The 15000-nt window shown below is 47.4% G+C and overlaps 1 protein-coding gene across 1 annotated transcript in view; it reads left to right on the top strand.

Moving 5' to 3' along the window:
- The window catches only part of thbs3a (thrombospondin 3a), a 16408-nt gene extending 3311 nt beyond the window's left edge, over positions 1-13097 (top strand). The window contains exons 4-22 of the mRNA XM_070835004.1: positions 1543-1569; positions 1654-1736; positions 1859-1910; positions 1992-2140; positions 2404-2541; positions 3633-3707; positions 3838-3990; positions 4433-4543; positions 5705-5812; positions 5918-6077; positions 6868-6986; positions 7107-7159; positions 7252-7433; positions 7642-7820; positions 7900-7948; positions 8022-8218; positions 9864-10036; positions 11791-11930; positions 12680-13097. Of these exons, the coding sequence (XP_070691105.1) occupies positions 1543-1569; positions 1654-1736; positions 1859-1910; positions 1992-2140; positions 2404-2541; positions 3633-3707; positions 3838-3990; positions 4433-4543; positions 5705-5812; positions 5918-6077; positions 6868-6986; positions 7107-7159; positions 7252-7433; positions 7642-7820; positions 7900-7948; positions 8022-8218; positions 9864-10036; positions 11791-11930; positions 12680-12741 (2210 nt within the window). The 3' untranslated portion in view covers positions 12742-13097. The remainder of the gene's footprint in view (positions 1-1542; positions 1570-1653; positions 1737-1858; positions 1911-1991; positions 2141-2403; positions 2542-3632; positions 3708-3837; positions 3991-4432; positions 4544-5704; positions 5813-5917; positions 6078-6867; positions 6987-7106; positions 7160-7251; positions 7434-7641; positions 7821-7899; positions 7949-8021; positions 8219-9863; positions 10037-11790; positions 11931-12679) is intronic.
- The last annotated feature ends 1903 nt before the right edge of the window (positions 13098-15000 follow it).

Below are 15000 nucleotides of genomic sequence, written 5' to 3'. Positions count from 1 at the left end.
TATTAGTTACTAATATAACCTACCAACCTGCAGTTATTAGTTACTAATATAACCTACCAACCTGCAGCTGTTAGTTACTAATATAACCTACTAACCTGTAGCTATTAGTTACTAATATAACCTATTAGTTACTAATATAACCTACCAACCTGCAGTTATTAGTTACTAATATAACCTACCAACCTGCAGCTATTAGTTACTAATATAACCTACCAACCTGCAGTTATTAGTTACTAATATAACCTACCAACCTGTAGCTATTAGTTACTAATATAACCTACCAACCTGCAGATATTAGTTACTAATATAACCTATTAGTTACTAATATAACATACCAACCTGCAGTTATTAGTTACTAATATAACCTACCAACCTGCAGCTGTTAGTTACTAATATAACCTACTAACCTGTAGCTATTAGTTACTAATATAACCTATTAGTTACTAATATAACCTACCAACCTGCAGCTATTAGTTACTAATATAACCTACCAACCTGCAGTTATTAGTTACTAATATAACTTACTAACCTGCAGTTATTAGTTACTAATATAACCTATTAGTTACTAATATAACCTACCAACCTGCAGTTATTAGTTACTAATATAACTTACTAACCTGCAGTTATTAGTTACTAATATAACCTACCAACCTGCAGTTATTAGTTACTAATATTACCTACCAACCTGTAGCTATTAGTTACTAATATAACCTATTAGTTACTAATATAACCTACCAACCTTCAGTTATTAGTTACTAATATAACCTACCAACCTGCAGCTATTAGTTACTAATATAACCTACCAACCTGCAGTTATTAGTTACTAATATAACCTACCAACCTGTAGCTATTAGTTACTAATATAACCTACCAACCTGCAGCTATTAGTTACTAATATAACCTATTAGTTACTAATATAACCTACCAACCTGCAGTTATTAGTTACTAATATAACCTACCAACCTGCAGCTGTTAGTTACTAATATAACCTACTAACCTGTAGCTATTAGTTACTAATATAACCTATTAGTTACTAATATAACCTACCAACCTGCAGTTATTAGTTACTAATATAACTTACTAACCTGCAGTTATTAGTTACTAATATAACCTACCAACCTTCAGTTATTAGTTACTAATATAACCTACTAACCTGTAGCTATTAGTTACTAATATAACGTATTAGTTACTAATATAACCTACCAACCTGCAGTTATTAGTTACTAATATAACTTACTAACCTGCAGTTATTAGTTACTAATATAACCTACCAACCTGCAGTTATTAGTTACTAATATTACCTACCAACCTGTATCTATTAGTTACTAATATAACCTATTAGTTACTAATATAACCTACCAACCTTCAGTTATTAGTTACTAATATAACCTACCAACCTGCAGCTATTAGTTACTAATATAACCTACCAACCTGTAGTTATTAGTTACTAATATAACCTACCAACCTGTAGTTATTAGTTACTAATATAACCTACCAACCTGCAGTTATTAGTTACTACCTGTTAAACTGTCTGTTTTCCAGTGAGCGGGGAGGTGAACTCCATCCTGGGTGAGTACTGTTCGTTCACCCTAATCAATAACCTCAGCTGATGACCTGCACTTCAGCTCACCTGGACTCATGGTTTTCTGTCAGGTGACCACACCAAGGCTCTGATTGGCCAGCTCATCATCTTCAACCAGATCCTGGGAGAGCTGAGACAGGACATCAGAGAACAGGTGAGACAGGTAACAGGTGAGACAGACATCAGGTAACAGGTGAGACAGATAACAGGTGAGACAGACATCAGGTAACAGGTGAGACAGGTAACAGATAATATATCCTCTCCTGTGGTCGCCAGGTGAAGGAGATGGCTCTGATCAGAAACACCATCTTGGAGTGTCAGGTTTGTGGTGAGTCAGCAGCTCCCTGTTTCCTGAGTATACCTGTCATGTGTCTGAGGACCTGATTGAAGCCAGCCTCTCTGTGTGCAGGCTTCCATGAGCCTCGCTCTCGTTGCTCTCCAAACCCCTGCTACAAGGGTGTGTCCTGTGTGGAGAGTCTGCACTACCCCGGATACACCTGTGGGCCCTGCCCACCTGGAACCACCGGCAACGGGACGCACTGCCAGGATGTCAACGAGGTAACAACAATGCTACAACACAATGCTACAACACAACATCGCTACAACACAACGCTACAACACAACAACGCTACAACACAACAACGCTACAACACAACGCTACAACACATTGCTACAACACAACAACGCTACAACACATTGCTACAACACAACAACGCTACAACACAACGCTACCACTAACTATAGCAAACAGTAACAATAACACATTGATAATACAACCCTACAACAGTGTGTGATGTTAACCCCCCCCCCCCCCCCCCCAGTGTGAGCTGCAGCCTTGTTTCTCTCCGGAGGCCTGTGTGAACACTGTGGGGGGGTTCAGCTGTCAGCCCTGTCCTCCTGGCCTGTGGGGGGCGCCGCTGGCTGGAACCGGACTGGACTTCGCCAAGACACACAGACAGGTCACATACACACACACACACACACACACACACACAGACAGGTCACACACACACACACAGACAGGTCACACACACAGACAGGTCACACACACAGTCGCAGCAGACGAAGGTACAGTCATAATGTGGTGTTCTAACCACAGACACCTGCTCAGTGGAGCAGGAAAGTAGATGGATCTTCTTCATTATGGGCCCCTAGAGCCTGGAGGACTAGCCAAGGCTAATTTCCTGTTAGCCCTGTGCTAACTCCCTGTTAGCCCTCTGCTAACTTCCTGTTACCCCTGTGCTAACTCCCTGTTAGCCCTGTGCTAACTCCCTGTTACCCCTGTGCTAACTTCCTGTTACCCCTGTGCTAACTCCCTATTAGCCCTGTGTTAACTCCCTGTTACCCCTGTGCTAACTCCCTGTTAGCCCTGTGGTAACTCCCTGTTACCCTGTGCTAACTCCCTGGTAGCCCTCTGCTAACTCCCTGTTAGCCCTGTGCTAACTCCCTGTTACCCTGTGCTAACTCCCTGGTAGCCCTCTGCTAACTCCCTGGTAGCCCTCTGCTAACTCCCTGTTAGCCCTGTGCTAACTCCCTGTTACCCTGTGCTAACTCCCTGTTACCCTGTGCTAACTCCCTGGTAGCCCTCTGCTAACTCCCTGTTAGCCCTGTGCTAACTCCCTGTTACCCTGTGCTAACTCCCTGGTAGCCCTCTGCTAACTCCCTGTTACCCTGTGCTAACTCCCTGTTACCCTGTGCTAACTCCCTGGTAGCCCTCTGCTAACTCCCTGTTAGCCCTGTGCTAGCTCTCTGGTAGCTCTCTGGTAGCTCTCTGGTAGCTCTCTGCTAACTTGAGTAGAGATTAAATTACTGAATGTTGTGGCTCTTCCAGACTTTCCGAATGTTTTCAGACTGAATGGATCAAACTCTGAAGGTGAAACAAGTCGTTTATCCTCTGAGTTACAGACGTCTCTTTCACAATAAGAGTCTGTGGGAAAAACCTAATTATGCCCAATGGCATGAAATGACAGACGTCGTTTTTGTAATGACACTTCATGGCCTGTACATTCAACTGTCTCTCTGTCTGTCTGTCCGTCTGTCTGTCTCTCAGGACTGTGTAGATATCGATGAGTGTATTGATCTCCCAGACACCTGTGTGTCTAACTCTGTCTGCATCAACACGGTGGTGAGTTCATGTGTCTGCCTGCCTGCCTGCCTGTCTGTCTGTCTGTCCGTCTGTCCACACTGTTTACAGACAGACAGACAGACTGTGGCTGTGACTGTCTCACAGTGGCCGCTGTGCCGTCCTCTCTCAGGGCTCATACAGGTGTGGCGGCTGCAAACCTGGTTTCCTTGGTAACCAGACGTCAGGCTGTTTCCCCAGGAAGTCGTGCGCTGCGTTGACCTTTAACCCCTGCGACGCCAATGGCCACTGCACCATGGAGAGGAGCGGGGAGGTGGCCTGCAGGGTGAGTCCCAACTTTCTTACCTTCATACAGATTAAAGATCAAGAACGTGTGTCTGTTTGTTGGTCCTCTGTGTGTGTGTGTGTGTATTATATCATTATTATTATTATTATTATATATAGTGTTCATTCAATGTTGACACGTCATCACACGACACACTGACAGCAGAATATCAAACTAGTGCACAATGAGTTAAACATGTTTAATCTGTGTGTGTGTGTGTGTGTGTGTGTGTGTGTGTGTGTGTGTGTGTGTGTGTGTGTGTGTCTCTGTGTGTGTGTCTGTGTGTGTGTGTTTCTGTGTGTGTGTGTGTGTGTGTGTGTGTGTTTCTGTGTGTGTGTGTGTGTGTGTGTGTGTGTTTCTGTGTGTGTGTGTGTGTTTCTGTGTGTGTGTGTGTGTGTGTTTCTGTGTGTGTGTGTGTGTGTGTGTGTGTGTGTGTGTGCAGTGTAACGTGGGCTGGGCTGGTAACGGTAACACCTGCGGTGTGGACACAGACATTGACGGCTATCCTGACCGCTCTCTGCCCTGCATGGACAATGACAAGCACTGCAAACAGGTGAGGCATGTGACTTCATCACCTTCATCATCATCATCCCTTCCTGTCGCACGGTGTCACATCTGGTTTCACAACAGTGGTGTTAAATGTCTCTGTCTCCCCCTTCTGGTGGTGAGAGTAATGACACGCGGTGGTCATGATGCTCTCCGCCGTCCTCCCTGTCATCACTTCCTCTGCTCACCTGTCGTCTTTCCTCTTTGTTTCACTTCATTTGGACAACATCAATAGAGAGGCGACATCAGCTTCAGGTGGTGCACGCATCATCGTCCAAAAACCAAAACATGTAGAGATGAAGAGATCAGATGAAGAGATCGGATGAAGAGATCGGATGAAGAGATCAGATGAAGAGATCGGATGAAGAGATCGGATGAAGAGATCGGATGAAGAGCAGTCATTGCTGTTTGATATAAAATGAAATCCAGACGTGTTTCTGCTGAGATGAAGTGTGAGCTGGTTTGGTGACGGACGTTTGTTTGTATGTAAAAGTTCCACAGTGCAGCGCTGGATCTACCAGATCTACCAGATCTACCAGATCTACCAGCTCAGATTTATTTAAATGAACACGAGACAATAATGAAATAAAAAGAACTGACAAGAAATGGTGACCAAACGATAAGAGACGTGAACAGCACCGCACCACAGTGTAAATATGGATCACTGAAGTCTGGTATAAAGTGTTGGAACTGGTCCAGTAGATCACCTCAGCCAGCAGACACCAAACGGGCTGCAATGGCTGCAACGTGATCCTTTGGGACAACTGCACCTGATCACAGTAGGTCCACTAAAAGAGCTTGTTTGATCCACTGACAGGCTCAGAGTGTTATTCTAAGTGTGTGACAGCATCATGGAAAGGATCCCTACAGAGAGAGACCTGGAAGATCCTTTTGGTTTAACCACAAACAGCACACACACCAGACTACATTCACTAAAACAGGGATTTTAGAGCTGCTGCTCCATCAGTCAGTGTGTTTGTGTTACTGAGAGACTTTGGTGTTTTAAAGGATCAGTTTGGATCTAAATTAACCCTTTAAAACGCCGCGGTGACATGTTGACTCATGTTATCTCTTATTATCACACTGCTTCCTGTCACATGACACCACCCTCTCCTACGCTGGTCAGTGATTGGCTGTGAGTGTGTGACCTCATGTCTCTGTCCACCAGGACAACTGTGTGTTCACACCAAACTCTGGCCAGGAGGACGCCGACAACGACGGGATTGGAGACCAGTGTGACGAGGACGCGGATGGAGACGGCATCAAAAACGTGGAGGTTAGAGGTCACACTGTGTGTGTGTGTGTGTGTGTGTGTGTGTGTGTGTGTGTGTGTGTGTGTGGTAGCTGGACTGTGATCATGTGACATCTCTCTGTCTTTCAGGATAACTGCCGTTTGCTCCCGAACAAAGACCAGCAGAACTCAGACAGCGACTCGTTCGGAGACGCCTGTGATAACTGTCCCAACGTCCCCAACAGTGACCAGAAGGACACCGACAGCAACGGGCAGGGAGACGCCTGCGACCAGGACATCGACGGGGACGGTGAGAGACGACCCGTCCGCAGCTTCACGGTCTGTCGGCACAGAAATGTGGTCCGATCCTCAGCAGGATCATTTAAAGGAGACGGAACAGGTCTACGGGTCTGATGACACTGTGATGACGTCATGTTTGATGACCGAACCGATCAGTGGTCCACTCTGATTGGTCGGTGTGTGTCAGTGAATCCTGTCAGTACACAGCGTGGTGGTCTGCAGACCTCCTTTCATTGGTACCAGGATCTTCTTCATCGCGGACCCACAGACCCTAGAGGACTAGTGTCTCAGGCCTGCTGAGCAGGCTAACTTCCTGTTAGCCCTGTGCTAACTTCCTGTTAGACCTTTGCTAACTTCCTGGTAGCCCTCTGCTAACTTCCTGTTAGACCTGTGTTAACTTCCTGGTAGCTTTGTGCTAACTTCCTGTTAGACCTGTTCTAACTTCCTGGTAGCTTTGTGCTAACTTCCTGTTAGACCTGTGCTAACTTCCTGGTAGCTTTGTGCTAACTTCCTGTTAGAGCTGTGCTAACTTCCTGGTAGCCCTCTGCTAACTTCCTGTTAGACCTGTGTTAACTTCCTGGTAGCTTTGTGCTAACTTCCTGTTAGACCTGTGTTAACTTCCTGGTAGCTTTGTGCTAACTTCGAAGAATGTCAAAGAATTGTTCATGTAGTTGTTTGATTGAATAATGTCTCTGTCTGTGTGTCTGTGTGTCTGTGTCTGTCTGTCTCTGTCTGTGTGTCTGTGTGTCTGTGTCTGTCTGTGTCTGTCTGTCTGTGTGTCTATCTGTCTGTCTGTTCAGGTATTCCCAACGTTCTGGATAACTGTCCGAAGGTCCCAAACCCGATGCAGACAGACAGGGACAGAGACGGAGTGGGAGACGCCTGTGACAGCTGTCCTGAAGTCAGCAACCCCATGCAGGTACAGACAGACAGACAGACAGATATCCACTAACGGGGGGGTCTCTGTGCTGCAGCAGCCACCAGGGAGCGATCATGGTTTTCATGGTGTATGTTGGAGGTAAACGTCTCTGTTTTTCAGACGGACATCGATAACGACCTGGTGGGAGACGTCTGTGACACCAACCTGGACACGTATGTCTCTCTCTCTCTCACACACACACACACACACACACACACACACTCAAAATAAAAACTGAGAAGAAGAGCGCCTGTCTCACCTGCAGGGACGGAGACGGTCACCAGGACAGCAGAGACAACTGTCCCGACATCCCCAACAGCTCCCAGCTGGACTCTGACAACGACGGCCTCGGAGATGACTGCGACCACGACGACGACAACGACGGCGTCCTCGACGACTACGACAACTGCAGACTCATCGTCAACCCCAACCAGAAAGACTCAGATGGTAACAGCAGCACACACACCTGTCCACAGGACACACACACACCTGTCCACAGGACACACACACACCTGTCCACAGGACACACACACACACACCTGTCTACAGGATGATCACTGCTGCCTGTCTACCATCATATTATTATCATTTAATGTCTGTCTCCCTACCTGCCTGTCTCCCTACCTGCCTGCCTCCCTACCTGTCTGTCTCTCAGTGAACGGCGTGGGTGACGTGTGTGAGAATGACTTTGATAACGATGCCGTCATGGATCTGGTGGACGTGTGTCCGGAGAGCGCCGAGGTCACGCTGACAGACTTCAGAGCCTATCAGACGGTCATCCTGGACCCGGAGGGCGACGCACAGATCGACCCCAACTGGGTGGTCCTGAACCAGGTGAGCCTCCTCCTCCTCCTCTCCATCACTGATGGTTAAAGGTGTCACATGTCCTGTAACGGCGGTGTGTCCTCCTCAGGGGATGGAGATCGTCCAGACAATGAACAGTGATCCTGGTCTAGCTGTGGGTACGTGTTGTTGTTTCTGAGTCCTCATGAGTTCCCGACCCCGCAGGGCTCTGACCCCCCCGTGTGTCTGCAGGCTACACAGCGTTTAACGGCGTCGACTTTGAGGGGACGTTTCACGTCAACACGGTAACCGACGACGACTACGCCGGCTTCATCTTCGGGTACCAGGACTCGTCCAGTTTCTACGTGGTGATGTGGAAGCAGACGGAGCAGACGTACTGGCAGTCCCTCCCCTTCAGAGCCACGGCCCAGCCCGCCCTGCAGCTCAAGGTTTCTACTGGTCTCTACTGGTCTCTGCTGGACTCTACTGATTTCTACTGGTCTCTACTGGTCTCTGCTGGACTCTACTGGTCTCTGCTGGACTCTACTGGACTTTACTGGTCTCTACTGGACCATACTTGGTCTCTACTGAACTCTGCTGGACTCTACGGATCTCTACTTGACTCTATCGGTCTCTACCGGACTCTTCTGATCTCTACTGGACTCTACCGGTCTCTACTGGACTCTACCGGACTGTTTGGATTCTACTGGACTCTACTGATCTCTTCTGGACTCTACCGTACTCTTCTGATCCCTACTGGACTCTACTGATCTTTACTGGACTCTACCAAACTCAACCAGACTCTACTGGACTCTACCGGACTCTACTGGACTCTACTGATCTCTACTGGACTCTACCGGTCTCTACTGGACTCTACCAGACTGTTTGGATTCTACTGGACTCTACTGATCTCTTCTGGACTCTACCGTACTCTTCTGATCCCTACTGGACTCTACTGATCTTTACTGGACTCTACCAAACTCAACCAGACTCTACTGGACTCTACCGGACTCTACTGGACTCTACTGATCTCTACTGGACTCTACCGGACTTACCGGTCTCTACTGATCTCTACCGGACTCTACTGGACTCTAGTGGACTCTACCGGACTCTACTGGTTTCTACCAGACTCTACTGATCTCTATTGGACTCTACTGGACTCTACTGGACTGTACTGATCTCTACCGGACTCTATCGGTCTCTACTGGTCTCTGCTGATCTCTACCGGACTCTACTGGCCTCTAGTGGACTCTACCGGACTCTACTGGTGTCTACCGGACTCTACTGATCTCTATTGGACTCTACTGGACTCTACTGGACTGTACTGATCTCTACCGGACTCTATCTGTCTCTACTGGTCTCTGCTGGACTCTACTGGACTTTACTGGTCTCTACTGGACCATACTTGGTCTCTACTGAACTCTGCTGGACTCTACTGATCTCTACTTGACTCTATCGGTCTCTACTGGTCTCTACCGGACTCTTCTGATCTCTACTGGACTCTACCGGTCTCTACTGGACTCTACCGGACTGTTAGGATTCTACTGGACTCTACTGATCTCTTCTGGACTCTACCGTACTCTTCTGATCCCTACTGGACTCTACTGATCTTTACTGGACTCTACCAAACTCAACCAGACTCTACTGGACTCTACTGATCTCTACCGGACTCTACCAGACTTACCGGTCTCTACTGATCTCTACCGGACTCTACTGGACTCTAGTGGACTCTACCGGACTCTAGTGGACTCTACTGGTGTCTACCGGACTCTACTGATCTCTATTGGACTCTACTGGACTCTACTGGACTGTTCTGATCTCTACCGAACTCTACCGGACTCTACCGGACTCCAGTGGTCTCCACTGGTCTCTACCGGACTCTACCGGACTCCAGTGGTCTCCACTGGTCTCTACCGGACTCTACCGGACTCCAGTGGTCTCCATTGGTCTCTACCGGACTCCACTGGTCTCCGCTGGTCTCTACCGGACTCTACTGATGTTTGTCTTCCTTGTTGGTGTGTGGAGGTCGGACGGCTCACTGAACCTTGAGGTTCTTCACAGCTCTGATGACCAGTTCTCCTGCCCCCCCTGCAGGCGGTGAAGTCTCGGACCGGTCCGGGGGAGTTCCTGAGGAACGCTCTGTGGCACACCGGGGACACGCCGGGGGAGGCCACGCTGCTCTGGAAGGACCCGAGGAACGTCGGCTGGAAGGACAAAACCTCGTACCGCTGGCAGCTCAGCCACCGGCCACAGGTCGGATACATCAGGTGAGACCAGGTGGGGGCACCGGGACCTGAGGGGGGGCCACTGGGACCTGGGGGGGGGCACCGGGACCTGATATGACTAGTCAGTAGTGTTCCTGTAGTATCCTGTAGTACAGATACTGTAGTGTAGATATGCAGTACTCTCAGTACTCTGCAGTACCCTGTGGTACAGATATGCAGTACACTGTAGTAGTCTGTAGTACTAAGTAGTACTGTTGTACTGTAGTACTCTGTAGTTCTGTAGTACTGCAGTACTCTGTAGTACTATGTAGTACTGTTGTACTGTAGTACTCTGTAGTACTATGTAGTACTGTTGTACTGTAGTACTCTGTCGTTCTGTAGTACTGCAGTACTCTGTAGTACTATGTAGTACTGTTGTACTGTAGTACTCTGTAGTACTATGTAGTACTGTTGTACTGTAGTACTCTGTAGTTCTGTAGTACTGCAGTACTCTGTAGTACTATGTAGTACTGTTGTACTGTAGTACTCTGTAGTACTATGTAGTACTGTTGTACTGTAGTACTCTGTAGTTCTGTGTGTGTTCCCGTCTCTCTGTCTTTTCCTGCATTCTTTCTCTCTAAACCGTCTTTGTGGCTTCGTGGCCCCCCGGTACTCTATTGTACTCGTCTCCATGACGACCAAAACCCTGGCAAGAATCCGCCTCGGCAACCGTTGATATGCAGATCAGACGGAGAGACGAGCTGGAAAAGTTCTAAAGATATAGACGGTGAAAGTGATGGTGATGATGATGATGGTGATGGTGGTGGTGATGGTGATGATGTCATGATGATGATGTCATGATGATGATGGTGATGATGGTGGTGATGGTGATGATGTCATGATGATGGTGATGATGTCATGATGTTGATGATGGTGGTGATGGTGATGATGTCATGATGATGGTGGTGATGGTGATGATGTCATGATGATGGTGATGATGTCATGATGATGATGATGGTGGTGATGATGTCATGATGATGGTGATGATGTCATGATGATGATGGTGGTGATGATGATGGTGATGATGGTGATGATGTCATGATGGTGGTGATGATGGTGATGATGTCATGATGATGGTGGTGATGATGATGGTGATGATGTCATGATGATGATGGTGGTGATGGTGGTGATGATGGTGGTGATGATGATGATGATGGTGGTGATGATTGTGATGATGATGATGATGGTGGTGATGGTGATGATGTCATGATGATGATGATGGTGGTGATGATGATGATGATGTCATGATGATGGCGGTGATGGTGATGATGTCATGATGATGGTGGTGATGATGGTGGTGATGATGATGATGTCATGATGATGGTGATGATGGTGGTGGTGATGGTGATGATGTCATGATGATGGTGGTGATGATGATGGTGATGATGTCATGATGATGATGGTGGTGATGATGATGATGGTGGTGATGGTGATGATGATGATGGTGGTGATGATGATGATGATGATGGTGATGATGTCATGATGATGGTGATGATGGTGGTGATGATGGTGATGATGTCATGATGATGGTGGTGATGATGTCATGATGATGGTGGTGATGATGGTGATGATGTCATGATGATGGTGATGATGTCATGATGATGATGATGGTGATGGTGATGATGTCATGATGATGGTGATGATGTCATGATGATGGTGATGGTGATGGTGATGATGGTGATGGTGATGTCATGATGGTGTGTCCCAGTGTTTACCTAGGTGAGCGTTTGGTTTGTGACCGGGTCTCTGTGTTCCAGGGTGAGGCTGTTTGAGGGGACAGACATGGTGGCGGACTCTGGCGTGGTGGTGGACACCACGATGAGGGGGGGCAGACTCGGAGTCTTCTGTTTCTCCCAGGAAAACATCATCTGGTCCAACCTGCGCTACAGATGCAACGGTACGACCTTTGACCCGAGCGCTTCCGCTCTCATAGAACTTCCATATAAAAACAGCCTGATTTAAGCCAGAGATTAAGCTCCTTTTTGTCCTGTTTGTGTATGTGAGATTATTATGCCGTCAACAGGAAGAACAAACGCTAAACTCTGATGTGTTGTAACATATTTAAGATAATTAACTTTAAACTTAACTAATTCAGGACATTTTTAACCTGGGCCCTGTTTGGACATACTTTGATGTGTGAAAAACTCTTTTGACAAAAATAGTAATTTTATATGATTGTTGCTGCTCTGCTGCTGCCTCCATCAGTCAGTGTGTTTGTGATGGAGGCAGCAGCAGAGCAGCAGCTCCTGTGTCCTGTTCTCTAAAATCCCTGTTTTAGTGAATGTAGTCTGGTGTGTGTGCTGTTTGTGGTTAAACCAAAAGGATCTTCCAGGTCTCTCTCTGTAGGGATCCTTTCCATGATGCTGTCACACGCTTAGAATAACACTCTGAGCCTGTCAGTGGATCAAACAAGCTCTTTTAGTGGACCTACTGTGATCAGGTGCAGTTGTCCCAAAGGATCACGTTGCAGCCATTGCAGCCCGTTTGGTGTCTGCTGGCTGAGGTGATCTACTGGACCAGTTCCAACACTTTTACTACCTACCAGTCACTCAGACACCAGGATGTGGACACAGAGGATCATGGGTAGAAACAGTGGAGTGACCCTTTAAAGTTCATGAACTGATCCTAATCTGTTTGCTCTTTCAGACACGGTGCCTGAAGACTTCCAGTCTCATCGTAAACAAGTTATGATGCACATTCAGGTCTGAGAGCTGCAGACGGACTGTTCAGCGCCCACACACACACTCCTCAGGATCCACTTCACTGTAGTGAGTGTGTGTGTGTGTGTGTGTTGAATGAACTGAGAGGTGGATCCTCTGTCTCGGTGTGTGTGTGTTCGCTCGGTCAGTGAACGTGCCGTCACGCCGTCTCTCAGTGTTTAAACGATGGAAGTCTCCTTCTCACCAGCACCATTTGGTTCTGTTCAGTCTGAAGAACAGAAAACATTGTGATGCTATGCTAAGCTAACGAGAGCAGAGACGCGTCCCCGACTCACACGAAAACATTCCTCTTTACGTGTTTGTGTGTGTTTTCAAATGTACAGATCTTTATTGAAATAAAGTCCCCGCCCACAACTCTTCAAATGATTCTTCATGATTTTCACATTAAAAACAGTCGATGCTAACATGCTAACATTTAGCCCGCACAGTGTCCTCCATCTTAGATTAGCATGTTAGCATGCTAACATTTGGTAATTAGCAGTAAACACAGAGTCCAGCTGAGGCTGATGGGAATGTCATCATGGTGCATTCATGTGGCATTGGAATTATCAAACAAATGAACGCCCCGTCATGTTTAGCTGACGTGATGTGGTATCTGGTGTTAGCTCGTAGCCGTGAGCTGCCGTCCACACAGAGCCCCGAGAACAAGGTCAGACAGGGGCAGATCTTAAATATCAAACACAGGAAGCAGCTGTCAGCGGGTTCTTCAGACGCTCAGAGAGATAAAACACAACATGGAAGCTCAGCAGCATCCGTGTCGTTTCTACATTATGACAAACAAGCTCATCTGAGGAGCACCTCCAAGTCAGATTATCAGATAAAAAGTCATCTTGATTCCTCTGGTGTTCGGCAGCATCACCGCTACTGAAGTGATGTGTTCAGGTTCATGTTTTCTTCTGCTCTGTTTTCACTCTTAAGATGGTTTTCTGTTTAAAAACGGACATTTAAGTGGATTAAGAGCCAAAACAAGCAGGAACTCAGTGCCCTGAATCCACCATCAGTTCTGGTTCAGGTCATAAACCAAACCTACAGACAGCCTTCCTCCTCTCCTCTTCCTCCTCCTCTGTTTCTCTCCTGCTGGCCGGGCGCGGGGGGTCGTGACCCCTGGGCCGGGGAGGCCGGGACGAGTGCAATATTGGAGGAGGGACATGACAACAATGCGCCGCATCCCGGACCTGCCCGCCCCCGGGAGGAAACACACCTGAAGCACACACAGATGGAGCCTTTATCCTGCCGGTGAAGCTGCTCTCAGGTCAGTTTATGTCTTCATGTGTTTCTACTGCTTCTACGTTTCCCTCACGAGCTCACCAGGACTCAGGCAGCACAATGGTTAGCACGGTTAGTACAGTTAGCACGGTTAGTACGGTTAGCACGGTTAGCACATTTAGTACAGTTAGCACGGTTAGTACGGTTAGCACGGTTAGCACATTTAGTACAGTTAGCACGGTTAGTACAGTTAACACCGTTAGTACAGTTAGCACGGTTAGCACGGTTAGTACAGTTAGCACGATTAGTACGGTTAGCACCGTTAGCACGGTTTGTACAGTTAGCATCGTTAGCCAGGTTAGTACAGTTAGCACGGTTACCACAGTTAGCACCGTTAGTATGGTTAGCACCGTTAGTTAGTAGTTAGCACTGTTAGCACCGTTAGTACGCTTAGCACAGTTAGCACCGTTAGTACAGTTAGCACTGTTAGCACCATTAGTACAGTTAGCACTGTTAGCACCGTTAGTACAGTTAGAACCATTAGTACAGTTAGCACGGTTTGGAACCAGGATTCTTTCTGTTCTCATGTTCTCCTGCTTGTGTGGGTTCTCTCCAGCTTCCTCCCACAGCAGGTTCTAACCCTGTCCATGTGCTCAGGTAGAGTCGGTCCCAGGTAAATAAACCAGCAGCTCCCATCTGCAGAGGATGAACCCCTGGATGTTCAGACAGCAGCTCCTGTCTGCAGAGGATGAACCCCTGGATGTTCAGACTATCAGTGGATCACTGAGAGACTGAAGGAACCTTAAAAACAGACAGGTTCTCTATGAGGTTCTGCAGCCTCTGTTTTCTGGAGCTTTATTCTGGAGGGACGTCACATGATGACTTCCTCTTGACAAACGAAGTCACAATCATAAAAAAAGTCCCTGCTGAGATCAGAAAGCGTGTACCTGTGTTACCTGAAGGTGACAGGGAGGATGTCCTCTCCGGTCTCGGCAGAGTTGATCCTCCATATCTTCCTCCTCCTGGGGCGGTGCCTTCAGG

Source organism: Pempheris klunzingeri, chromosome 8 (genome assembly GCF_042242105.1).
Source record: "Pempheris klunzingeri isolate RE-2024b chromosome 8, fPemKlu1.hap1, whole genome shotgun sequence".
Taxonomy (NCBI): Eukaryota; Metazoa; Chordata; class Actinopteri; order Acropomatiformes; family Pempheridae; genus Pempheris; species Pempheris klunzingeri.
Note: the sequence above shows the minus strand (reverse complement) of the source record. Positions and strands in the feature narration are given on the sequence as shown.